Source organism: Euleptes europaea, chromosome 18 (genome assembly GCF_029931775.1).
Source record: "Euleptes europaea isolate rEulEur1 chromosome 18, rEulEur1.hap1, whole genome shotgun sequence".
Taxonomy (NCBI): domain Eukaryota; kingdom Metazoa; phylum Chordata; class Lepidosauria; order Squamata; family Sphaerodactylidae; genus Euleptes; species Euleptes europaea.
The window spans coordinates 23,723,804-23,751,503 of NC_079329.1; the positions used below are offsets into that span (position 1 = coordinate 23,723,804).

The 27,700-nt window shown below is 47.0% G+C and overlaps 1 protein-coding gene across 1 annotated transcript in view; it reads right to left on the bottom strand.

Moving 5' to 3' along the window:
- Positions 1-27,700, bottom strand: part of ITGA3 (integrin subunit alpha 3) — a 78,986-nt gene that overhangs the window by 37,314 nt on the left and 13,972 nt on the right. The window contains exons 3-7 of the mRNA XM_056864620.1: positions 14,576-14,703; positions 11,195-11,277; positions 6,619-6,871; positions 4,713-4,799; positions 2,854-3,061 (exon numbers count right to left, since the gene is read on the bottom strand). Coding sequence (XP_056720598.1) covers positions 2,854-3,061; positions 4,713-4,799; positions 6,619-6,871; positions 11,195-11,277; positions 14,576-14,703 — 759 coding nt within the window. The remainder of the gene's footprint in view (positions 1-2,853; positions 3,062-4,712; positions 4,800-6,618; positions 6,872-11,194; positions 11,278-14,575; positions 14,704-27,700) is intronic.

A 27,700-nucleotide genomic window follows, 5' to 3' on the forward strand; every position in this document is an offset into this window, starting at 1 on the left:
GACACACTTTCTCAGCTTAACCTACCTCATAGGGTTGTTGTTGCAAGGGGCCTATCACAGAAAGAGAGGTGGCTAAAGGAAAGAGCATATAGGAGCCTGTGTCAGGCTGACCCTCCCTCTTTGGGAAAGCGAACATAGGAGACAGCGAGGGCAGGGTTGCCAGCTCTGGGTTGGGAAATACCTGGAGATTTTGGGACAGGGGAGGGACTTCAATGCCCTAGAGTCCAATTGCCAAAGCGGCCATTTTCTCCAGGGGAACTGATTTCTATCACCTGGAGATCAGCTGTAATAGCGGGAGACCTGGAGGTTGGCAACCCTAAGCGAGGGAGACACGACGGCAAAAAGGAGAAGACTAAGAAGACTTCCTGCTGGGGCTGCTGGGTTGAGCGCCATGTTTCCTGGACACTTCAGGAACAATCCAAGAAATGTTCAAATTGGGGTGCTAAATAGCACCTCAACCCGGTCCTAAACAGTGGACTTGGGAAGCAGGAATTCCCTGCAGCCACTTATGCGGTTTGACCTCCAGAACTCTCCGAGGGAGGCTCCTAAGCCCCTCGGAGGTTTTGATGCCGGTCCTGCGGGCAAGAGGGAAAGTCATCGCCGGAACATTTCATGGGTAATCAAGGTTCAGTCCTCCCCCTTCAATCACCATCTAAGAAAATTATCATCACCGTAACCTTATCATCCAACATCTGAGTAAGTTGCAAGAATTCTTCTGTCTTTACCTTGAAATTGAAGCTCTGGAAGATCGTAACAATCATCAATGCAATCTGCATCTCTCTGTCCAGAATATAAGTGACTTTGTTTGTTTAAAAAGACTATAGTTGAACGGCAGGAGCCTTATCTATTCAATCTCCACTTTGGCATAACAAATGGGACGGCTGATAGACACTCTAGCTACCAATTAGAAGCCGAGGTGTTAAAAGGGGTGGGAGCGAATGGGCTAAATTCCTCTGGAGATGACGTCTTTCCGATTCATCAAAGAAAACCATCGAGACTGAAAGGGAAAGATCATACAGGAAAATCGCAGGGCTCGAGTGTGTCTTTATTGTGCAACACGCAACATATTCCTACTACTGGAAAACAAGACAGCCGAAGGTCCGCGATTTAAATAATGCCCAGCTCACCCCCTTCTTTTACAATCGAGCAGAGTGTCAATAATACTTGATGGTCCTTTACAACAACACTAATTGTTTTACAGCGGAGAGAAGAATTTACAGCCATTTAATCCCGGGACCTGTATAATTGATGAATAGAACCACTACAAGGTCTTGGACCCTGCCAACATATTTAGAACAGCACTTCTTGATATTGGTGAATTATTAGAACTATTTTCAGAAATAAACATGGGAAAGGCCGACGAGAAAATACAGGAAATGTTAACAAAATACATGGATGCCTTTACTAAACAATATGAGCAACAATCTCAATGTCTGGCTCAGCTAACCAACATATTGACTAGTCTAACTCAAACTACCAACCAGACTAGTCAGAAATTGGACATTTTGGCAAGCGAAATTACAAATATGAAATCTCAAATATCTACAATGAAAACTGACATGGGAAAAATGGATACTTCAAATAAAAAGGTAATTGAAGAACAGAAAGATATTAAAAATAAACAGATACTTCAAGGTAATCAAATTCAAGCTATACATTTCCAACAAGAAAATGTTTTAGACCAACTGGCTACTATGGAGTTAAAATTAAGACAATCGAACGTACGTCTTCGCAATTTTCCAGAAGCAATGGGATGTACCAGAATAACTATCATAAAATCATTGGCTGACCTGATTCATATAAGTGAACAAGATCTGGATTATGCAATAAACAAAGTATATAGAATTCCTTTACCCACCAGTTTGGAGAAGACAAAGGCAAGAGATATTATGATTTCCTTTTATGATATAAGGATGAAAGATTATATTATGCAAACCCTCTATGATAATCCTTTGTCTGTGAATGGAAATCCTCTTATCATTCTTAAGGATATCCCACGACATTTGATGATGAAGAGAAATATGTACAAAGAATTTACTGGGACATTGAAGAAGAATGGAATAAGATTCTGCTGGATCTTCCCACAGGGACTCACTTTTACCTACAAAGAGGTCAGATTTACTATCACTTCACAGGAGGAAGTAAAAAACTTTTTGAAGAACTATGAAAAAGATCTAGCTGGCCTTAACCAGGAGCCACAACATCAACAAGAAGAGGAGAAAAAGGAGTTGGCCTTGACATCTGGACAAAAAAGACAGGACATCAAAAATAACAGAAGTGTTGGAAAAACAAAAATTCACAGCAAGAACAAAACTAAAAGGAAACATGCAGTTTATGGGTGATAGAGAGAAACAGAGGGCTAAACAGGGATTTAAATGATGACTAGGGAATTTTGTATTTACTGATCTAATCCTTTTATCTTAAGAACGGTTTTGAAAGAAAATCTGTTACTATATATGCAATCAATAATAAACACGTACTAATTGTAAATGAATTGAATAATTTAGAATTAACTTAGTAATCAAGCTTGATGTATTTTTCTGGATTAGAACTTCTTTGCAAAAGAATAGATAAATTTATAGCAAGATGGAGGAAGGTGAGGGGGAAGTCTCTTATTTGAATATCTTTTCATTAATAGCTGAATATGCTTTTCGATGACACTGTTAAAGTTTTTTATTGTATGATTTATGAAATGAATGTGTTGTTGAAAAGTACCAGACAGTAAAATATTTTAAAAATAATAAAAATTTTATGGGAAAAAAAAAAAGGAGAAGACTAAGACCCACGTTCAGGACAAGTGTGTGCGTGAGCCTGTAACCCCCCTCTCCTTTTACTCAATGAAATGGGACTCACCCATCATTGTTGAGGTCAGCTAGAGCGATGGAGCTGCCAAAATAGGAGCCCACTTGCTCCCCGGAGAGCATCAGTTTCTTCTCAAGCGTCCTGCTAGCATCAAAGACCATCAGGAAGACAGCCCCGGTGTGGTTATAGCGGGGGGCCCCCGTGATGAAGGTGATGTTGGCGTTCCGCAATACATTAGCACCTGCCTCGATGGTATAGCCTGTAAAAGATGAAATGACAGAGGGCAGCTGCGCGACCAGCTTTCGTTTCTGCATGGCTCCAATCAAATTCCCAGCTCTTACAGTGATCTTCACCTGGTTTCTGGGGCTGAAACTTGGAGTGGTCAGACCAGTGGCTCCCTCCTGGGGGGGGGGGCTGTGGGATTACCCAGGGGACACTAAGAGGCAAGGAGGCAGCAGGGGGGCATTAGAGGTGGGTCCCTTCAACTGTGTTGTTGGATAGGGTAGGGGGCTCTGGGGTTGAGTTTGTGGAACCAAGGGGGCGGTGGCTCGAAATGTTTGGGAACCACTGGGTCAGACTAATATTAGACCTGTTGCAATGGGGGACAGCGCTCATCAGACACACACACACACACACACACACACACACACACACAAAGTAACTTCCTCTCGGCTGTGAATTCTATCACTGAATACAAGCTTGTAGATAACACTGAGAGCCCAAACTCAAATTAGGAAGATTTGAGAAATCTCAAATCCTGGGGCTCTCACTGGCATATTTTAAGAATGTGGGCAACCGAGCCTTCGGCACGCCACTCATAGAATCACAGAGTTGGAAGGGGCCATAGAGGCCATCTACTCCAACCCCCTGCTCCATGCAGGATCAGCCTAAAGCATCCCTGACAAGTGTTTGTCCAGCTGCTGCTTGAAAACTGCCAAAGAGGGGGAGCTCAACACCTTCCTAGGCTGCCAGTTCCATTGCTGAACTACTCTTACTGCAAATTTTTTGTTCCTAATATCCAGTCAGTACCTTTCCTCCCATAATTTAAACCCATTATAGCGAGTCCTATCCTCTGCTGCCAACAGGAACAGCTCCCTGCCCTTTTCTAAGTGACAGCCTTTCAAATATTTAAAGAGAGCAACCCTATCCCCCCTCAATCTCCTCTTCTCCAGACTGAACCTTCCTGAACCTTTCATGTCCTCCAGTTATTTCTATTTCTGTTCCTTCTTTCTCATCTTTAAAAATTTCCCAGAGGCTTTCCTATCATCAAGAAGACCTTTCCATTTCTGTTTCTCCGGAGTACTTTAGAAGTTCCACCTTTTTCTCTTTTTGTTTTGTTATCTCCCCCCTTTTAAACACGCTTTCACTCTCTTTTATTGCGCTGTCTTTCTTTCAAGAGCCCTGAGCGCCATTTGCCGCCACAGTTTGGTAACAGCAACAAATAATTTCTCTGCCTCTGTTCTTCTGAAATGGGTAGGGTTCCCAAGTGGCCGGTAAGGGTGAGCAATTTTCCTCCAACTCACCGGGCCACCCGCTGTTTCTCAGCTGGCTGGCAGGCAGAAGTAGGCCAGTTGGGGAGGGATCTGTGCGCATCATGCATGCGCATGCCACACTGCCAGCATTTCCGGGTTACCCTGGAAGTGCCAGCAACACTCCAGCAATCTTCCCCAAAACTCTATGATTTCCATAGAGTTTTCGGAGGGGAATTGTTAGAATGTCGCGTGCACAGCACTTCCAGTGTACCCGGATGTGCCGTGCACACAACACTCTAGCAATTCCCTTCCGAAAACTCTACGGAAATAATAGAGTTTTGGGTAAACCTGGAAGTGAGGGAATTCCACCCCGCCTGCTCATGCCTGTGGATTACTGCCCCAGGTTGACATGGATATTGACAATCACTGGCCATTTACCTATGTAACTGTTGCTATACTTCTCGTTTGGATAGTGGATTTCGTCTTGGTCCCACGAGCTCTTTCGACGGATCACGTAGTCGGAGCCTGTGCCAGAAAGAAGCAAGGTGGAACATTTTCACCAAAGGCAACCCAAGTGCCACTGAGCCCATGAGTTTGATCACCCGGCCAGTCCCCCTTTCCTTTCTAGGTTTCTTTTTCTCAGCCACTTCCAATGGTGATTGTCCAAAGAGGATTGTTAGGATGCTGTTTCTTCCCTCCAGTAACCCAGATATATGAGGAGGTGGGGGTGCTCTAATAGGGATGGACCCTGGAATTACAGCTTATCTCCACACTACAGAGACCAATTCCCCTAGAGAAAATTGATGATTGGAGGGTGGACTCTATGGCCTTGTACCCCGCTGAGGTCCCTGTCCTCCCCAGGCTCCATCCCCAAATCTCCAGGAGTTTCCCAACCTGAAACTCACAACCCAACCCTCCATCCCCTGCCAGTGGCCAAGGGGGGACCTGGCAACCCTATGCTGTAAACTATTAAGAAGTAAGATGTCTTCCTCCATTGGGTGCTACAAATTTATTTTATTAGGAATATTTTATTTTACTAGGAATATGATGGAAGCCTTTTGCAAAATGGATTCACAACAATGCATGAGAGGTTTCCAGTGTTAATCGCTGAAAGGCAGCTCACAAAACCTTTGTACAGTTTGCAGAGGAGATATTGGGAGAGGCAGCCCAAGGCAAGGTAGGCAAAGCCATGAAGGTTGAGGGGTGAGAAAGGGAACAGGATGACAAGTGAGTCTAGGGTTGCCATCGTCCAGGTCTGGAAATAGGGTTGCCAGGTCCCTCTTCGCCAACGGCGGGAGGTTTTTGGGGTGAAGCCTGAGGAGGCCGTGGTTTCGGGAGGGGAGGGACTTCAGTGCCATAGAGTCCTATTGCCAAAGTGGCCATTTTCTCCAGGGGAACTGATCTCGATCGGCTGGAGATCGGTTGCAATAGCAGCAGATCCCCAGCTACCACCTGGAGGTTGGCAATCCTATCTGGAGATGTCCCAGAACTAAACTGATCTCCTGATTACAAAGTTCCCCAGGAGAAAATGGCTGTTTTGGAAGGTGGGCTGTATGGTATTACACTCCATGGAGGTCCCTCCCCAAACCCCACCCTCTCTAGGGTGTACCCCCAAATATCCAGGAATTTCCCAACCTGGACTTGGCAACCCTAAGTGGGGACCAAATGGAAGGCTAGCCAAAGGAAGCAGAGGCTTGGGGGGAAAGAAGGGGAGGAGTTAGGGAGTGGGCCAAAGAAAAGGCAGGTGGGGGTGGATATAGGATGCTGAGGATTTAAAAGGAAAAGGGGGAGTGGGGGGAAATGTCCCCCAGAGCCAAAGTACGACTGTTCGGGGAAACATGAGAACTGTGAGAAGTACGGATTATAACATTCTGATCTAAAACAAGCCTGATCTTTGGCTGAAGATTTTTAGCATAGAGAAGACTTGTAAACAACCTTCAAGTTACACAAACCTTCAGGATTCCATTTTGCTAACAACGCACTATGGCTTTAAACAAACTGAAGACATTTGTCTTGTTGATGAATTTTAAGGAAACACTGTTGAAGTTCTCAACTTTGGCAAAATTAATTGTTTCCCATGTGATGATTTTTCTAAGCAACCACATCCACAACGGGGAATTTAAAAAAAAACAAATTACAAGCACACGGACTGGAGGTTTTGCAAACAAATCCAAATGGGTAGAATTTGTTTGATGGTTTCCCCCACACCCCTTCTTTCTTTCACCTCTTAACTGAATCAGCACATGCCACGATTAGAATCCCTTTCCCAAACCGGATTATTAAGAGGCTCAAACAGGGCAAGAAAGACTAAAAAAAGAACGGGCGCATGCGCAGCGGTACCGACCTTGCCAGTTGTAGGCCCCGGGAGCTCCGAAGTAAACCACATTGCTGTCGGTGAAACCGCCACTGATACCCATCTGGCACATGCCGGTCTCCTCAAGGTCAGTGTTGGCGTTGCACATCTCATTGTGATAAGTCTGCCAGTCATCCTCCTCCTGAAGGGTCAAGTCGTTCCCACGGACAAAGCACTTCCCCACCATGCGACGCTGGTCCTCGTTGCCGGCCCACAACACCCTGGTGTAACGGTGAGCGCAAGCCTAGCAAAAACCAACCCAAAAAGATCTCGGTCAGTACTGTATTAGAAGGTGGGAGAGTTGGAAGCCCTTACTCATCTAATCTGGACTCTAATCTGGAGAACTGGGTTTGATTCCCCGCTCCTCCACATGAGCGGCGGATGCTAATCTGGTGAACCGGGTTGGTTTCCCCACACCTACACATGAAGCCAGCTGGGTGACCTTGGGCTAGTCACAGCTCTCTTAGAGCTCTCTCAGCCCCACCTACCTCACAGGGTGTCTGTTGTAGGAAGGGGAAGGGAAGGCGATTGTAAGCCAGTTTGATTCTTCCTTGAGTGGTAGAGAAAGTCAGCATAAAAAAACCAATTCTTCTTCATCATTCCATGTGGTGAGAGAAACATTTATTTATTTAATTCATTTGTACCCTGCCTTTCTCCCCAATGGGTCCCCAAAGTGGCTTACATTGCTCTCCTCACTTCCATTTTATCCTTACAACAACCCTGTCAGGTAGGTTAGGCTGCGAGTGGGACTGGCTCAAGGTCACCCAGTGAGCTTCCATGGCACAAGAGGGGATGTTCCGTGCATGGCTCAGCTCTCACCCTGGAAGCGGTTGAGTTAAAGAGTTTCTTGCCTCACCTCAAAAAAGGGCCAGAGGTTTCAACGTGTCCATCACATGTGCCACCTATGTGCTGTTGCATCACTTCTGGGGAAAACCGGGAAATGATGTTAGGTAGCTCTAGGAATAGGGTTGACAACCTCCAGGCGGTCAGCACAGGAGCGAATGAATATAACAAAGTGCAAATATTTATATAAATTGCTACAACATAAACATAGAGTCACAACTATATACTTATTGAACAAACAATCTAAATTATCTATCCTATGTACAATGTATATTACAACTGTGTAGCAGTTGTGTTACCCTACGTGGGAACTGGTTAAAATTTATCCTGCTTGAACTTTTAGCAAACATGCAATATTTAGGCTCGAGATATTACATGATGACTGATTTTTGAGGGACTGATGAAGAAATGTAAAGCCAAAGAATTCAAAACAGCCGTATCCCTTCTTCAATTTTTGGCATCATCTCATGGCAATGTCAGTAACACCATTTAAAGCTTGAAGAGGAACCAAAGACTTCCTTGTGAATATAGCCTAAGGACTATACCTATACTTTGAATTTTCAAGTCTGGTTTGTTCCAACTTGATTGTTGTAATATACGTACATAGTAGGATAGATAATTTAGGTTGTTTGTTCAATAAGTATATAGTTGTGACTCTATGTTATATGTTGTAGCAATTTATATAAATATTTGCACTTTGTTATATTCATTCGCTCCTGTGCTGATTTCCAAACCCTTCAGGTACATGCACAGTGGTGTCTTTTTTCCTTTCAACCTCCAGGTGGTGGCTGGAGATCTGCCGCTATTACAACTGATCTCCAGGCAACAGAGATCAGTTCCCCTGGAGAAAATGGCTGCTTTGGCAGTTGGTCTCTATGGCATTGACATCCCTCCCCTCTACAAACCCCACCCTCCTCAGGCCCCACCCCCAAAATCTCCATGTATTTCCCAACCCGGAGCTGGCAACCCTATCTAGGAATCTCCAGAAACTATGGTTTCACCAGAGAGTTTCTGGTGATTCCTAGCTACCCTACATAATTTCTGGGTTTCCCCTAGAAGTGATGTAGCAATACACAGGATGTCAATTGTTTCTAGCACTGCTTGGAACAGCAGTGGGCAATGGGAAGCTTCGTGCCATAGTAGGAGGCTTCTGATGGCTTTGCTGCAAACACTGTCATTTGTGAAGCGCCCCTAAGCCTTAATTTTAAGTACAAGCGGGGTTTGAACCTTGTCTCCATTGTGTTTTGGCCTACAAGCTGGCAGCTCCTACTTGTCAAACAGTTGCTTGGACTTAGTTGGCTGTTCCGTCGCCATAACAGCCATTTTTGCCTACAAGACAGCGCTTCTGTTCATAGAGGAAGGAAGAGCTGGTGGCAAAGAGGGACCTGGCAACCCTAGTAGCCCCCCATGTTGCCCCATGTGCTGTTTTTGGATGCCCACCAACCCAGAGGAACACATTTTCAAGGGGCACAGAAGGCTTCAACAGGCAAGAAAGAGAGGAGAAATTCCCTTCCTTGAGCACAATTTGGTTCACGCTGCATAGGATCTAAGCCACTATGCTGGACCCTATGTGTTTGGATACCCTAGAGATCTGTAATTCTGAGAACATGGCATGGGACAAATAAGAGAAGGTAAGTAGTCCTGAGGATCAGGAGCTTCAGAGGACTCCCTTAAATCCACTGGGCTTCATAGGGTTGCTGTGCTTGGCAACTAGCAGGGACATGGGGAGAGCACCAAGTCACATGGGCCACCATGTCACTTGCAGTGAAAACTCAGATGTGGCATAGGGTAGCTCTCAGAATCCCCAGAAACTCTGTGGTAAAACCACAGAATTTCCAGAAATTCCTAGAGCTACCTTTCGTCATTTCCAGCTTTCTACCAGGAGTGACGTGATGGAGCATGCACGATGGAGCATGCGTGTCAGAGCATGACGGAGCACCACTTGGAGTGGTGGCAGGCAACAGGACCTGGGGGCAGGGGATCCCCCAACCCAACCAGGAAACTGGCACACCTAGGACTCCGTCTTAGTGGATAAAAAAAGTAAGGGCGATCCTTGATCCTTCAAGGGAACAAATGAAGCAGCAGGAGCGTGAGTTGCTGGAGAAAGCGGCATCTGTTTGGGACGAAATCCTGCAGTTCACATTATCCTTTTTAGCTAATGACAATTGGCACAAGTGCACTTTGTTGTTCAAGGCGCCAGGCCGTCTCGCTTCCAATACCCAAAGCCATTTCTTGAATTTCATCTAATTCTACTAGAAAAGGTTTCCAGACCATTTAAAGATGCTGATGTGGCGAAGAACCAAAAATAGCAACCCTTTGAGTGGTTCACAAAAAAAGAAAAGAAAAGAAAACGGTCTTGTGAAGATGGCCCTTCGACAAGAGATTGTAAGGAGCCCATGTGGGGAAGAGAAGAGCATGCCTCAGGAACTGAACGCCTGCTCGGATATGGAATGGCATTGAAGTCCCTCCCCTCCCCAAACTCCACCCTTTTCAGGCTCTGCCCCAAAAACCTCCCGCCAGTGGCAAAGAGGGAACTGGCATCCCTATCCCATTGCCTGCTGTCATTTGGAGTGGAAGCAGGATAAATTTTGTTTAAAATGCAGCCTTGTATACTTACCAGAAGTTCTTGCTGAGGTGACAAAGGATAGCTCTAGGAACCTCTTGTGACTCTATGGTTTTACCAGAGAGTTTCTGGCGATTCCTAGAGCTACCCTCTGTCACTTCTGGTAAGAACCTCTGGTAAGGCTGCATTAAAAAAATATTATCCTGTGACACTGCACCTCCTACCTCTCGCTGGTTGCCAGGCACCCTACCTCACAGTGATGTTATAAGGACAAAATGGGGGAGGGCATGCCATATTCCATGGCAACCCTATAACAAGTAGCCCTTGATCTGAACAGTATCCATCAGAGGAGGGCCCATGGCCTCAAGGTCAAGTTAGGGATGCCAGCCTCCAGGTGGGACCTGGGGATCCCTTGGAATTACAGCTCATTTCTAGATTGCAGAGATTAGTTCCTCTGGAGAAAATAGATGCTTTGGAGGGTGGATTTGGTGGCATTGTACCCCATGGAGGTCCCTGTCCTCCCTACGAACCATCCCCAAATCTCCAAATGTTTCCCAACCTGGATCTGGCAGCCCAACTCTCCATCCCCCGCCGGTGGCCAGTGGGGACCTGGCAACCCTACCTCAAGTTTAGATACTTATTAATTTTGGGGTGTTTGATAAGTTTCACCGGAGCCCCGTGGCGCAGAGTGTTAAACTGCAGTACTGCAGTCAAAAGCTCTGCTCACGACCTGAGTTCGATCCCGACGGAAGTTGGTTTCAGGTAGCCGGCTCAAGGTTGACTCAGCCTTCCATCCTTCCGAGGTCGGTCAAATGAGTACTCAGCTTGCTGGGGGTAAAGGGAAGATGACTGGGGAAGGCACTGGCAAACTACCCACCCCGCAAACAAAGTCTGCCTTGGAAATGTCAGGATGTGATGTCACCCCATGGATCAGGAATGACCCGGTGCTTGCACAGGGGACCTTTACCTTTTTAAGTTTCACAACATTTTTTTTTTTTTGCAGATCACATTGTTGTTTTTATTGTTATTATGGTTAGGGGTTTCTAAAGCTGGAAGCGGCCCATGATCCAAGTATGTATTCCCAAGAACAATTTATAGGGGATTAAAAGGCAGTAGAACCCCCCGAAACCCCTTCCATATACAGTCTCCACCACCACTCACCATCACTCTTCCAGAACTTGATCTTTGGCTTGCTATCGTCACCCCTAGCCACATGTCTTGGACGATATTACTGTTGGGTTCACCTGGGGGGGGGGACACACAAGAGGACAGTGAAAGGAGAACTCTCATTAGGAGAAAATCCACATTCTGAGCTCCACCCTCTAGTCCTTTCAGGCATAGTTTCCCCCATCCTTAAAAAAGAGAGAGCACAGATTCAATATGTACTGTGGGTAGGGATGCCAGCTCTGGGTTGGGAAAGACCTGAAGATTTTAGGAGTGGAGTGTGAGGAGGGTGGGGTTTGGGGAGGGAAGGGAAGGGATGGGACTTCAGTGGGGTATAATGCCATAGAGTCCACCTAAAGTAGGGGGTCCCTCTTCGCCACTGGTGGGAGGTTTTTGGGGTGGAGCCTGAGGAGGGCAGGTTTTAGGGAGGGGAGGGACTTCAATGCCATACAGTCCAATTGCCAAAGCGGCCATTTTCTCCAGGGGAACTGATCCCTATTGGCTGGAGATCAGTTGTGATAGCAGGAGATCTCCAGCTAGTACCTGGAGGTTGTAGTAGTATGAAAGTATAGGTACAGGAATAAATAACACAAAAGGTAAGTACCGTATTCTATGTTATTAGTTACAAGTATAAAACACAAACCGTATAACAACAATCCTGTATAACATCACTATATTCCTAATTCAAAATCAAAAAAGATAATCCCTCATGTGCAATCCAATGATAGTCCAATATACTGTGTCCAATTGTAGTCAACCAATTCTCCCGACCCAGGGAATGTTCTTAACAACGCAGCTTCGCAGCCACAAGGTAGAAATGTCCTTGTCCAAGATGTTCAACATTCAAGTGTATAAACATCCATAGCACAACTGACCAATGCACAGAATGAAATTCACAAGGACATTTCTACCTTGTGGCTAAGAAGCTACGTTGTTAAGAATATTCCCTGGATGGGGAGAATTGGTTGACTACAATTGGACACAGTATATTGGACTATCATTGGATTGCACATGAGGGGTTATCTTTTTTTTTTTTAATTAGGAATACATTGATGTTATATAGGATTGTTATTATACGGTTTGTGCTTTATACTTGTGACTAATAACATAGAATATTGTACTTACCTTTTTTGTAATTTATTCCTATACCTATACTAAGTTCATACTATAACAATTGAGTATAGAGGTGTGATTTTGTTTTCCTAGTACCTAGAGGTTGGCAACCCTAACCTAAAGCATAGGTGGGCAAATCATGGCCAGGGCTCCACCTCCAGCCTGTGGGAGCTTTTCAACCATCCCTGAAGCTGTTTAGCAGTTTGTCTGGAGCATTGACCAATAGGACTGAAGCATCACCTGGTGGGTTGATACACCTGAAAAACCATTACCTCAAGAACCAAGTGCCATTAAATACCATTAAGAGCAGCACCGTCAGAGAAAGGATTTTGTCTCCGCCTGCTTTCAAGGGCTTCAAGTTGGATGCTGGCTCGGTGCATTTCCTGTAACAGTAAAGCTGCCAGCTCCGCATTAGGAAATACATGGAAATTTGGGGGTGGAGCCTGAGGAGGTGGGGTTTGAAAAGGGGAGGGGCTTCAATGGGGCATAATTACAGTTGCCGGCTCCGGGTTGGGAAATACCTGGAGATTTTGGGGGCAAAGCCAAAGTGGGCAGGGTTTGGGGAGGGGACGGACTTCAATGCCATAACGTCCAATTGGCAAAGCAGCTATTTTCTCCAGGTGAACTGCTCTCTATCGGCTGGAGATCTGTTGTAATAGCGGGAGATCTCCAGCCACCACCTGGAGGTTATCAAAACCAAACAACACTAGGTTATAAAGGCTTATGAGCTACATTAGCAATGGATGACAATCAATGTGACAAGAAAGCAAATTGCATATAATATACAGATAATGAGCACAAAATCGCAAAAACCCAACCCCCAACAGGATAAAAGGGAACCTGAGAGTTCAACAGGTAAGTCCGTGTTTATGTTGTAAAGGGATAGATAGTCTTCTGTCAAGGGACAAAAAAAGCCAAGAAAATCAGGTACATTTCTTGATCTACCTCTTGCCGGGGGTCTTTTGGAGACTATATGCTTTCTTGTCACGTTGATTGTCATCCATTGTTAATATAGCCCATAAGACTTTATAGCCTAGTGTTGTTGGCATAAGGCCATAGAGTCCATCTTCCAAAGTGGCCATTTTCTCCAGGGCAACTGATCTCTGTCACCTGGAGATCAGTTGTAATAGCAGTAGATCTCTAGGCCCCACCTGGGGTTGGCAACCCTGTATAACAGGAAGATCCAGCGTCCAAATCACAGCCGTCAAAAGCAGGCAGAGATCCAGTCGTGGCCTCTCAGGCTGAAAAATTTGCCCGCACAAAAATTGCAAACACAAAAGGATCAAATACACTAGGAAATTTTTCTCACATGACTAATGCTCCACGTTCTTGATCTAGTGCTTATACTGATGAGTTCTTGAGCTGCAAATAGTTCTGTAAATTATTTCTGTAGAAATGGACTGGAGATGTTCTGTAAGCAGGGTTCTGCAACCTATGGCTCTAGAGCCAAATGCAGCTCAGTACAGAACTAGAACTCTTGAAAAAAAATCAGATCTTTAAGTTAAGTTAAGTAAGGATACGCGGGATGCTAGAATAACCAGTATGTGAAGGCAAAGATTTTTATGAGTCTAAAAGACTGCTTAGAGATGATTTACAGAAAGGCAAATGAGAGAGGTGAACAGTTGCCAGAAATCCAGTCCATACACAGATTTATGTAAGCACACTGAAACATTTGTGCAAAGATGCTCCAGCGTATATTTATCACTTATTATGAGGCCTTGTGATTGCAGCTGCCTAATAAAGGTCTTGCAACATTTGGGCTGAGGAAACTTTATGGATTGGAAGAAGAAGTTGGTTTTTAGATGCCAATTTTCTCTACCTTTTTAAAGGAGAATCAAGCTGGCTTACAATCGCCTTCCCTTCCTCTCCCCAGAACAGACTCCCTGTGAAGTAGGTGGAGCTGAGAGAGTCCGAACAGAACCATGACTGGCCCAAGGTCAGGCTTCATGTGGAGGAGTGGGAAAACCAACCCGGTTCTCCAGATTAGAGTCTGCCGCTCCTGTGGAGGAGTGGGGAATCAAACCCAGTTCTCCAGATTAGAGTCCACCGCTCTCTAACCACCACGCCACACATTAACATGTCGATGGTCATAAAAGTTTAACGGTATCACTTCAGCGGTGTAAACGGGCTCTCTTTACACTGGCTCTCTGTCGAACTCTTGCTCTGAACGTTGATGTCTTCTGGTCTCAACAGCCCCGGCCTAGGCCTGGATCAAGTTTCGAACCCCCTCCCACTCGAGCGCTCCTCTTACACGTGGCCACATACTTGAAACCTTGATGTCCACCCGTTTGCAGTCGTCAGTGGCAGCGGTCAGTGGGCAAGCGTACATGGCTCCCGTCCGCGGGGCGTTCGGCAGCTCTTCCGACACATCACGGGGAGCCCCAGCGAGCAGCCTGAGCGGGAGGGGAAGGGAAACAGGTAGGATTAGCCAACGAGAGGCTCTTCTAGGCAACGTGATACCCTTCCGGGAAACCCTGGTTCAAACCCCCCAATCCGCCACGGAAGCTTGCTGCATGCCCTTGGGCCAGTCGCACACTCTCACCCTAATCCAGGGGTCCCCAATGTGGTGCCCGCCAAGTGTTTTTAGAAAGTGGGTGTGGTCAGGCGGGGTTACTGCCCGGCAGGACTTCTCATTAGTATTGGGGATCTGATTGGCTGGGCAGATTGGGGATCTGCCTGGCAGGACTTCTCATTAGTATTGAGGATCTGATTGGCTGGGCAGATTGGGGATCTGCCCGGCAGGACTTCTCATTAGTATTGGGGATCTGATTGGCTTGGCAGATTGAAATAACATGGTTTCAACACTGCCACCAAAGTGTTGGTTTTATTCTCTCCTCTTTTCTGGTGCATTTTTATACATTACTCTTCTTGTCCTCTGCATTTGGCCTTCCTCTGTGTGTGTACCTCCTGCAGTTGGCTCTGCCTCCCACATGGGGTTGCCATAGGGTTGCCAACCTCCAGGTGCTAGCTGGAGATCTCCTGCTAATTCAACGGATCTCCAGCCGATAGAGATCAGATCACCTGGAGAAAAATAGCCACTTTGGCCATTGGACTCTATGGCATTGAAGTCCCTCCCTAAACCCCACCCTCCTCAGGCTCCACCCCAAAAACCTCCCACCGGTGGTGACGAGGGTGCTGGCAACCCTACCGAACCCGCATGTTGAAGCCTAGTTCTCTATAAAACGTCTTCCATTTCAGTCAATTATCCCTGCCGTCCTGACACAGAAGCAGCTGGAGCCCACATTATTTAACATTCAGAAAGGGCAACTGTGTATTTATTCCCACACTGTGTGGTCTCATATGCCTCTTAAGTTAGAAGTGAAAGTGTGCCAGTGGTACATTTCATGGTGACAAGCGGCACAGTGGAGGAAAAATATTAAGAGCAAATGTCAGAGAGGACCGTAAGAGTGGGAGAAATGTCCAGCTGCAATGATGGAGGAAACAATGATGGAAAACATGTGGAAAGCAGAATTGTTACAGACGCCCACGGCTAGAAGTAAAGGCGACAGTGGAGCCGGTCTTCACAGAATCACACCCTTCTAACTCCATAGCCCTGACCTGGATGGCCCAGGCTAGCTTGATCTCATCAGACCTCAGAAGCTAAGCAGGGTCAGCCCTGGTTAGTACTTGGACGGGAAACACAACACATAGTTAAACTGTGGAACTCCCTGCCCCAGGATGTGGTGATGGCTGCCAGCTTGGAAGGCTTTAAGACGGGAGTGGACAGATTCATGGAGGAGAGGGGTATTCATGGGTATTAGTTAGAATGGATACTAGTCATGCTGCATACCTATTCTCTCTAGTATCAGAGGAGCATGCCTATTATCTTAGGTGCTGTGGAACACAGACAGGATGCTGCTGCGGTCGTCTTGTTTGTGGCTTCCTAGAGGCACCTGGTTGGCCACTGTGGGAACAGACTGCTGGACTTGATGGGCCTTGGTCTGATCCAGCAGGGCCTTTCTTATGTTCTTACGTTCTTATGTTCTTAAACTGCCAAAGAATTCCAGGGCTGCTACGGAGAGGCAGCCATTGGCAAACCACCTCTGTTAGTCTCTTCCCTTGAAAACCCTATGGGGTCACCATACGTCTTGATGGCATTTTACACACACACAAAACTCTGTTGACTTTGATAGACTTAGAAAGGTTATAGAATCATAGAGTTTGGACAAGGAGGGTTTTTTGCCATCTTCTGGGCATGGAGTAGGGTTCACTGGCGGGGGGGAGGTAGCTGTGAATTTCCTGCATTGTGTAGGGGGCTGGACTAGATGACCCTGGAGGTCCTTTCCAACTCTATGTTATGCAAAAAAAAAAAAAGCCTTACCACGGTTGGCGGTTTCTAGATTAAGGACAATATATCTAGGAAGTATGGTGATGATGTATGGTGAGGTTAAACAAGAAAACTCTCTCAGCTTATAAGGATTCAAGGGTACCACGGAAGGGGATTAAATTGTGTTGTGAGGTTGCCCTTTTGCATAAAACAACTGTGTTTGATATAAAAAGCACTTCTCAAAAGGATGGCCCCATTTCCTGAATGAGCCACAATTCTTCTTTAAGGATGGGATCTGAAATGAGCGCTTAAGTATGAATTCCATTAGTTATTACAGTCAAAGAAAAGTTCTAAAAGACATACAATCACGTTAAGTATGAGGCAGAGAAGTTCTGACCTGGGAGATATAATTTGTGAACTGGTCAAAAGGTTAATCAGAAGGGCGATCAGATGTGGGGTAACAGACCTGCTGCCTTGCAAGAGTACTTGTTTGCTTCCACTGTTATCTGCTTGTATATTTGCAAAGGCAGCGAAGAGACTTTGGCCATTCCCTTGCTTTTATAGAGGTAGGACCAGGTACAAAAACAGACAAAACCATGTCCCTAATCAGGAAGTTACACACCAGCGTAGCAATGCACACACATCATGGGAAGTTACCCCTTGCCCCTGGTATTCTCCCCCAGCCATCTGATTAAACTACTCCCTCTTCCTTTGCACATCCGTTGTCGGGAGCCAGGCTGACCGGATTCGGGACCCCTGCAGGAGGTCACAAAGGAAGAGAGCCACGGCATGTTTCATCCAATGACTCAGGTGCTTTCTACCTAGGCTGTGAAATAGTTTCCACTCAAATCACTCGGCGCGTGCAGGCCCAGAAGAATGGGCAGGGATTCATCATCAACTCTGAGTCATAGACTCGGCTTACAGATGCCACGGTCTCTTGGCAAACCTTCAGAGGTTGTGCCAGCCAAGACCGTGATTAATCAAGAGGGACTGTTTGATCGCTTCCGTTCCCCTCCCCATCTTTTCTTTCCCCACGCTGTACTACTTTTTCGTACTTGCAGCCTGTGTGCACATATTCAACATCTATTCTACAATGAAGGAAAGAGACTTTCTTTCAATCCCCGCACCGGTTCCTGATAGCAATGTTCATGTTTCTAGTTTTAATATCACACCACATTGTCCCAAACTCCAGTATAACCTAATACGGTTTATCATATTATAAACTCATATGATCAGTTGTCTTTATCCCGCTACAACTGATCTCCAGCCGATAGAGATCAGTTCACCTGGAGAAAATGGCCGCTTTGGCAATTGGACTCTATGACATTGAAGTCCCTCCCCTCCCCAAACCCCACCCTCCTCAGGCGCCACCCCAAAGACCTCCCACTGGTGGCAAAGAGGGACCTGGCAACCCTATTTATCATATTATAACCTCATATGATCAGTTGTCTTTATCCTACTTCATTACTTCGTTTATTTGGGGCCCCCAAAGAGGCTGAAACCTCTGACCTCTGCCATCTGTAGGTTTGCCATTTTCCCCCTCCTGGGGAGAGGTTCCCCCACTTCTCGTCGGTGCTCAGTAGACCAGCAAGTAAAATTAAGACCAAAAAAACTGCCATTGCACGGGCAGCATGATGCCACTTCCTGGGCGAACCCAGGACGTGATATCATGCCGCTCCAGGATTCAGCTGAAACTCTATAGTAAAACCCGGAAATGATGTCATGCCGCTGGTGCAATGGCATCCCCGCTATGTCCCTACCCTCCCAGTCCCCTGCCAGGTGCCAGCAAGCCTTCTCATCAGCCATTATGTGTGACACTAATTCTGTCCAAGTCAGTTATACAGAGTACTGTGGACCTCAATTCCTTCTCCTCCCCTTTCCAGTAATTTTTTCCTGTAAGAAGCCACAAAAGGATTTTCGCTTCACGCAGCTGAAGAAAGGCGTTCTGATTCACAAAAGCACATACTTAAACGTTATTCGTCTTTAAGGTGCCACTGGACCTCTGTTTTATTTTACCACACAAGCAATCACTGCGCTTGCTTGGGTAGCGAAAAGCAAACCAACGACACCTATCCAGACGGAGAGGTGTTCCCACAATCCACCCTCCAAAGCATCCATTTTCTCCAGAGGAACTAAACGAGATGAGCTGTAATTCCAGGGGATCCCCAGGTCCCACCCCTGGAGGCTGGCATCCCTATCCTGGCCACCGGCAGGGGTTGGGGGTAGGAATTGTATGGGTGTGTTAAGTGCCGTCAAGTTGCTTCCAACTCATGGCAACCCTATGAATCAATGTCCAAGTCCTGGTCTATCCAGGTGCAGATTCGCCAGCCATCCTATAAGATTTTTATTAGTCGAGGCTTCCAGACAATCGTTTTATAAGAGCAGAGCAACCACCCATTTTGCTATGGTCATTCACTGTGAGCTACCAAACTATGTGGAAAGCTGAGCTGAAACGAGAGACTTTGGGGATATTTATTACTGAGGGAAAATGTGTATTGTTTAGTGGGTTGCATCTTACCCACTGGGCCACCGTTGATGGTGGGAAAGGAGGGATGTCTTTTTCATAAGTAAAACAAACAGCAGCTTGTTCGTTGAAAGAGAGGAACTCTTTTGACTGCCAAAAAGACTGTGAGACCTACGTGGGCAAAAGACCATATGGGAATGGGCCATATTTAGCGTGCTATACAGTCCCATAAGAACCAAGCATAACCTCCACTCAGCTTCTCTTTATAAATCCTGTGCAACCTCACGTTGCCAGTTCTGGGTTGAGAAATACCTGGAGATTTTGTGGGTGGAGCCTGGGAAGGGCAGGGTTTGAGGAAAGGAGGGACCTCAGCATGGTATAATGCCATAGAGTCCACCCTCCAAAGCAGCCATTTTCTCCAGGGGAATGGATCCTAATCCTCTGGAGATCAATTGTAATAGCAGGAGATCTCCAGATGCCACCTGGAGGCTGGCAACCCTACTGGTAACTGCCTTCCTCGCTCTCCACCCATAGGAGGGGGCTGCATCCTATGACTCCAGAGCAAAATGTGGCACAGTACAGAAACGGAGAATGTGATGTAAACTGCTTAATGTCCCCACTGGGAAGAAAAACAGGGTATAAACAGCTGAACGGATAAAATTAATAAATGTAGCCAGGCTCACTTCCTTGGGACAGCCACACAAGTTGATACTGCATGCTTCTTTTTCCTTTTAGTATTTGTTTGCTTTGTTTACACCTCACCTTTTCCCCCAATGGAGATCCAAAGTGACTTACGTCATTCTCTTCTCTGTTTTACCAGGACAACAACCCTGTGAGGAGGGTTAGGCTGAGTGGGCATGACTTGCCCAAGCAGTTGTCCAGGAAGCTTCCACAGCAGATCAGGGACGTGATCTCGGGTCTCGCAGATCCTGCTCTGACATTCTAGCCACTATACAATGCTGTCTCCCTTTCTGCTGTGTGCCCGCTTTCTGCTTCTGAGCCGGCTATCGATTGCTGAAGTGTGGGAGATGGAGGGGCGCTGGCATAACCAGTGCTCCTTCAGAACAGGGGGTTGGTCTGGATAGCCTTTGGGACCTCTTCTGACTTGGTGCTTCGACGTGTCCTTGGCGTCCAAGCACGCCCGAGCTTTCTGCTCTCCGTCAATCAAGCAGCCCGCAAGGGTCAGGGAAGTCCAACTCGCATGACAAGGAAGTCATTGGCACGACACACAATAGCTTTGTGCCAGTGCCAGGAGTTGTACCCGCCCTGCTAGGAAGAGGAAGGAGGGGAGGTGACATTCCAAGGGCAGAACCAGGGAGTGGGATGCATTTTTCTCCGCCGTTTGTATCTCCCATTCGCCCGGAGAGAGTCGGCTGGGTCAGAACGTGGCTTTTGTGCAGGCCCTTGCGTGTGTGGCAAAATGGGAGGGAGAGCGAATGCCGTGGGGTGTGCGTGTAAAGGGACGGGGCAGTGTCTTGAGGGAGGACGGTGGTGACCTTGAAAGGTCAGCTTAGCCCAGAATTTAGCATCCATGTGCAAATCTTCTGAGCGGCTCTCACTGGCTTCAACTGAGTCAGTTTCCTTAGCTAAATAACACCTCTTCCTGCAGTTATGTGTACATGAAAGAGGGGGGCTGAACTCAGACCTCTTCTGTGCAAGAGACAGAAGGTTGTCAATTACAGAAAGGTGACCAAGTACCCTCAGAAAGGATATTGCAGAGCTGGAAAAAAGGCAGAAGAGGGCAACAAAGTGAAGATGAATAAGGTTTAGAGTTGCTTTCTTATGAGGAAAGGCTAAAGAGCCTGAGTATTTTAAGTATTGGGTGGGGGGACAATAACAACAATGGGGGCATGCTAGAGGTTATGCATGGGGTGGAGAAACTGGAAAGAGCTCGGTGTCTCTTCCTCTGCAATAATAAGACAGAGCTTCATATGTTCATGGGACCATTGGTCTGATCCAGCAAGGTTCCACTTATGACCTCCTCCTGCCCAGATGACTTTTGGAAGACACATCCTAATCTGTTCTGGCTCTAAATTTTGTAAATGTAAGACGCAGAAGAAGAGCAGACATGCTTTCCTTCAATGGGGTCTCCCTCCATGACACTGCATAGGTTTCTAGGACAATGCTTCTCTGGATCGAGACCAGAGTCTGACTTCTCAAGGATAGCCCATGTGGTGTAGTTAGGGTTAACAGGTGCCCACGGACAATTGTTGCCAATGCCCGCCAGCACTCATTTGGTCATTGGGTGGAAGCAGGCTGGCAAAATGGGGGGTGGGGATGGTGACCCGGAAGTGCCGGCATCACACCTGGGCGACACTCTAGCACTCGGCCCCAAAACTCACAGATTTCCCCTCCACCCAGTCACGCACATGATTTTAGCCCCTTCCACCTACACCCAAGATATTCTGGATGGCAGCCACATCAGCTAATTGGTAGTGCTGTCAACTCCATGTTGGGAAATTCCTGGAGATTTGGAGGCAGAGCCTGGAGAGGGTAGGATGAAGGGAAGGACCTCAGTATGGTATCATGCCATATTGTCCACCCTCCAAAGCAGCCATTTTCTCCAGGGCAACTGATCTTTGTAGTCTGGAGATCAGTTGTTAGTTTCAGAAGCTCTCCAAGCCTCACCAAGAGGTTGGCAGCCCTAAAAGTTGGAGGAGAACAAATTGCTTTTGTTTCAGATCAGGACACAACTTCTGTTTACACTCAGGATCTTCCTTAGAGCTGACTCAGATCTGATGCTGGTCACTTGCAAAACCACCGAAAAGGCCTTATGCAGCATTCCATGCGCTTCTGGTCTCATTTACAAGTTCTTAATTAAGTTTATGGGCCAGACTGTAGATGGGCAGCATCTTACAGCAGCTGAGCCGTCTGCAGCACTGGAGAAAAAGATTTATGTGCAATGCTAGCCACATGGAGCTCAGTCACAGTTCAATGGCTTTTGCAAAACTCCTGCATGCATCCAGCACTATGCCTAAAATTTTGCCCTATGTAGGGTAGGAAGGAAATTCCACACAGGTCAGACTGGCCAGCGACTGTAAAGTGACCAATTTCTTTACAGCTTTTCACACATCCTGCATGTGTGACTTGGCTAGCTTGTTTGAGCTATTTGTTCTGTAGGCCTTGTATTGCAGAACCTTTGATCTTCAGGGGTCACCTGCTGTTCTAGATTACACAGGCAGACTGTCACAAGGAGTTATCCTTAGGGCTGTCAACCTCCAGGTAGTAGCTGGATATCTCCTGCTATTACAACTGGTCTCCAGCAGATAGAGATCAGCTCCCCTGGAGAAAATGGCCGCTTTGGCAATTGGGTTCTATGGCACTGAAGTCCCTCCTTTCCTCAAACCCTGCCCTCCTCAGGCTCTGCCCTAAAAACCTCCCACTGGCAACTCTAGTTATCCTGCCCTATAAAAGGGCTGTCTTCTTGGCCCATTCCTATTCTCCGACAGCTATGAAATTCAAATTTCCACAAATAAGATCTCAATCTTGCAGAAAGCCCGGGGTATTTTTTTTTTAATTAGGATTTGTCCCTTTTTCAATGCTGCCTTCCTAACTTGGGCAAAGATTTGGGTTCAGCGTTAACAAGCAGACCTGGCGCATCCAACGAAAGCCGTAAACTCTCCCTCTGGGCATCTCCTCTCCTGGCGCCAAGAGTGGCACAGTTGTAAACGCGACAGTGCCAGCTAAGCCAAGCATAAAGACAGCAAGGGAGAGACATCAGCGAGAGGCCTCAGGGGTGCCAGCCTCCAGGCAAACGTCATCGTGAAAAACCCAGCTAGCTCAGAGACAAGCCCAGCCCCAGCAAGATGCTTGCAGCACAGAACAGCTGCTAGAGGAAAGTAGCAAGAAGGAGCTGAGTTTGCAGGGCAGGAGAGCAAGGAGGGAAAAGCAGCATTAACATACCTCTCAACCCCTCCACTGTAACGAAACAGAAAAGCTACCAGCCAACCCCAGCTCAATGACTTAATCTGCCCGCAGGAAAAAACAGCAGGGGAAAAAAACTCATCCTTCCAGATTTCCAGAAGGATCAGAGCTTCAGACTGCCTCGGTTGCTTGCCCCGGGATCGCAAGGAGGTCGAGAAGATCGCTAAGACAGGCGCTCGGCCCTTTTCCTTGCCTCGCAGAAGGGAGCCTGGAAAGAAGGGAGAATCTCTCACCAGCTTCTTACTCTTCAAGATTGTCACGGCGTGCCGTTTGATCTGTTTTTTTATTCCCTAAGCATTTTATTGGTTGCCTTTCTTTTCATTCCAATCTACCCAGCCAAATTTCAGACCGGGAGGAGAAAGGGTCCCTATTTTGGAGGCCAATTGAAGTGCTTATTTGCACATTTGAAATAGGGATGTGTTTGGCAGCCGCAGAAGTCTGAACAGAGGAGGCCTGGAGGCATGCGTTTTGTTTCCCACACAGCTTGGTAACTGGGAACCCGAAATTGCATGATCTCACAGAGAAAGTACACAGTGCGGGCAAGAAAATCATGGAGCGACTCCATATTTAACGTGGGATCCAAAGAGTGCTGCCCAGCATGAATATGATTGGCAAGAACAAAACACACACGCATGGGCACTGTCAATCGCAAGCTGTCAATCATGCAGAGTAAGGTTGCCAGCTCTGGGTTGGGAATTACCTGAAGATTTTGGGTGCAGGGCCTGAGGAGGGCGTGGTTTGGAGAGGGGACTTCAATGCCATAGAGTCCAATGGCCAAAGCGGCCATTTTCTCCAGGGGACCTGATCTCTATCACCTGGAGATCAGTTGCAATAGTGGGAGATCTCCAGCTGCCAGCTGGAGGTTGGCAACCCTAATGCAGAGGCAGGGATGGGAAGAGTATCCCTTTTATTAGGTGCGGTGGAACACAGGCAGGATGGTGGTGCTTCAGTGGTCTTGTTTGTGGGCTTCCTAGAGGCACCTGGTTGGCCACTGTGTGAACAGACTGCTGAATTTGATGGACCTTGGTCTGATCCAGCATGGCTTTTCTTATGTTCTTATACCTATCCGTGCAATCTTCTTGGTAGGGTTGCCAGCTCTGGGTTGGGGAACACTTGGAAATTTTGGGGGGTGAAGCCTGAGGAGGGCATGATTTGGGAAAGGAAGGGGCTTCAATGGGCTATAATGCCATAGCATCCACCTTCCAAAGCGGCCATTTTCTCCAGGTGAACCAATTTCTATTGCCTGGTGATCTGTTGTAATAGTGGGAGAGCTCCAGCCACCACCTCAAGGTTGGCAACCTTACCTCTTGGACAAGGGGTCCTCAATAGGGTTGACAATCTCTTGGGGTGGAGATCTCCTGGGATTACAACTGATCTTCAGACGACAAAGATATGCCATCATGAGTCAACAATGGCCTTCTTCTGCCACCATTAGGGTTGCCAACTCTGGGTTGGGAAATACCTGGAAAGTTTGGGGGCGGACCTTGGGGAGGGTGGGGTTTGGGGAGGGACCTCAGCAGGGTAACGTCATAGATTCCACCTTCCAAAGCAGCCATTTTCTCCAGGGGATCTGTTCTTGGCCAGCTGGAGAGCAATTGTGATAGCAGAAGTTATCCAGGTGCCACCTGGAGGTTGGCAATCCTAGCCATCATAGGTGTGACAGCTGGAAGGCCCACACCCATGAATCCCACAAGCTTTGGGGTGGCACACCCTGGGAGGGGGAAGCATAGTGGATGTTGCATCTTTATGGTAAAGACCACAGAGCCTGGTGTTTTCCTAGAGTGTCACGGGGGGGAGGGGAGCTGTGATGTTGTCTCTCCCCCATTTTTCTCCCACCGCTCACATGAATGAGTACTGGCAATTGAGGGCGAGGGCAGGAGTGTACTCACCACAGGCAGGCACCTGGTAAGCCTAAGTGTTCTTTGCTAAACCACAGGTACTCCCACTGCTGATTCTTTCAACCGGAATTCCATTTATTCATGCAAAAGGCAGGCAGCTGGCAAACAATACAAGAACTCAGCAGAAATGAAAGTAAAAGAAACTAATTGTGGATGCTAGAATATGCATCCATAATTGGATAGCTTCTTAACCCTTCCCAAACACTTTACTGCAACAGGATAAACAGATCTAGGCAAATAGGGTTGTCAGTTTCCTGGAAATGCAACTGATCTCCAGATGACAGGGATCAGGTCCCCTCGAGCAAAGGTCAGCTTCAGAGGGAAGACTCTATGGCATTAGCCCTCACCGAGGTCTCTCCCCTCCCCAAACTATGCCATCCCCAGGATTAGGGTTGCCAAGTGCCAGGTGGTGGCGGACAAACCTCCGCCAATCCACCTGGCTTCCCACCGACCAGCTGCCAGGTACTAGCTGGAGATCTCCTTCTATTACAACTGATCTCCAGCCGATAAAGGTCAGTTCACCTGGAGAAAATGGCTGCTTTGGCAAATTGGGGACTCTATGGCCTCCGCAAACCCCGCCCTCCTTAGGCTCCGCCCCAAAAATCTCCCTCCAGTGGCAAAGAGGAACCTGGCAACCCTACTTCCTGCAGTGGCCCATAACCCTGTGCCATGGCTGGAGATAGAGGGTAAGAGTTGAGGCGTAGGGATAGACTACACAGCTTTCTGGTCTCCTCCAGCCCTGTGATGCTGTCATTAGTGAATGATAAAAGCACAGGTCTAAACACACTTGATTTTGTGCCAGGAAAATTTGAATTGTAAGCTCAATATATATATATATATATTATATATATATATAAACCAAATTCAATAAAGCATTACAGCAAGTGAGTGACTTAACATCAAATACTCGATCTAACTAGCTGCAAAGGGTTTTTTCCCCTCCCTCCTTTTCCACAGTGATTATTCCCAGTAAAAGTAAGCTTTGCCAGAGCTGAGCTGTTCGGCCATGCGGGACTTTTTCTGCGAAGGGAAGAAGGGAAGTACATTTAGACTCCGTTAAGAACAGATTCAACTCACTCACTGAAATTAGACAGACTTAAGACGCTTAACTTTATTTATAGGTCGTTACTATCAGCAAAGGCAAAATCTCTGCCAGGGCCAGGTCCTTCAAGACCTTGTAAATTCTCCTCCGCAAGTTAGTTAAGATCAGTGAAGTGCACTTACAAGAAAGGCCACTGAAAAAAGCCAGCTCATGTCAGAAGCTTCAGATGGGAGCAAAATCTAATATTCTGCTTTGAAAGATGCCCATGTGAACTCTTGCAAGACACCCCCTCCCATCAAAATCACTTTTAAACAGCCAGATGTGCCTCTGTGTTTGAACAAAACCCGGACCTGAAGCTGAGATTATCTCAATCAGCCATTTGAAAGCTGGGCCACATTGAGACTGGTGGAGGAGCCAGGAGAGCAACTGGGAGGAGGGGACTGCCCAGTGTAATGCAAAAAGAATCAAATCAGCCCCCCCTCTTTGCATTGCGCAGAGTGGGAAGCTGCAGAACTGCCGTCCAAGCTCTGCTCACGACCTGAGTTCAGTCCTGACAGAAGTCAGTTTCAGGTAGCCGGCTCAAGGTCAACTCAACCTTCCATCCTTCTGAGGTTGGTAAAATGAGTACCCGGCTTGCTGGGGGTAAAGGGTAGATGACTGGGGAAGGAACTGGCAAACAAGTCCGCCTAGTTAATGACATGATGTGACGTCATCCCATGGGTCAGTAATGACCCAGCGCTTGCACAGAGGACTACCTTTTTACCTTTGCATTGCAAACATAGGTAATATCTACAGGGCCGGCCCAACCATAAGCAAACAGTGGTCATCTAGGGTGCCAGGCTTTAAAGGGCACCATTCTAAGTTATTTTTTCTCATCACTTCTTGGACTTTTGCCTTGGACACAAAAACCTGTGGGCTGGTCCTGAATACCTACATTCCCCAAATTCTTGCTGTTCTGCAAAACAGACAAGTCATCGTGCCACGTGGGGCAGTAAGAGATTTGGAAGAGATGCAGACTAGTACATGCTGTAACTTGCAGCCATGTGGGGAGGCAACGGTTCAGATGAAGGGGGCAACCTTTGCCCACAACCTCAATTTTGGAAGGTTAGCCGGCTTGTCTGAACGTCAATTGGGGCTTTGCCGTCCAGCACAGTTTCAGCTTCAAAAAGAAAGCCAGAACTTCTCTTTGATGCTCTCTTTCTGCTAGAACAAAACCGGAGGGAGAGTCAATTTATTGGGGTTTTTTTAATCATTCCCTCCAAAGCGTCACCACCGTGTAGGAGTCAAGGAAGCCTTTCAAGCACCTCTTTCCTTTGTGGTCCATCCAAGAAATGCAGCGAGAAGGACGCCTGATTTTCAGCTCAAAGGACCGTGTCAGTTTTGCCTGGGTCAACGCAGGCAGCTTCTCGACGGAGCCAGAACGAAGCTTTCCGAAGAAACACAACCATTGCGGCTGCTACTTAAAACAATAAATGTAAAAGTCCACACAGCCAACTCAGCCGCCGCAATGTCCCGTCCTCAGCCACTAATGCACAGCGTCTACACCCAAAAGCACCAGGGAGCCAGGTTCTGCATCAGTGTACGGTAATATCTAGGGCCACCTTGGAAAATTCATGTCCCCCCCTTCCAAAGTCCTAATTTGTACAACACCAGCAGCACGTGCAAAGCGCTGTACAGAACACCCACCATAAATCCACCCCCCACCCAGTCATAAACTACTGGCAGAGAAAGGCAGTTCAGCTTCCATCAGAACGGAGCCGAATAAACGTTTTAAGGAAAGGGGCACGGTCGCAAC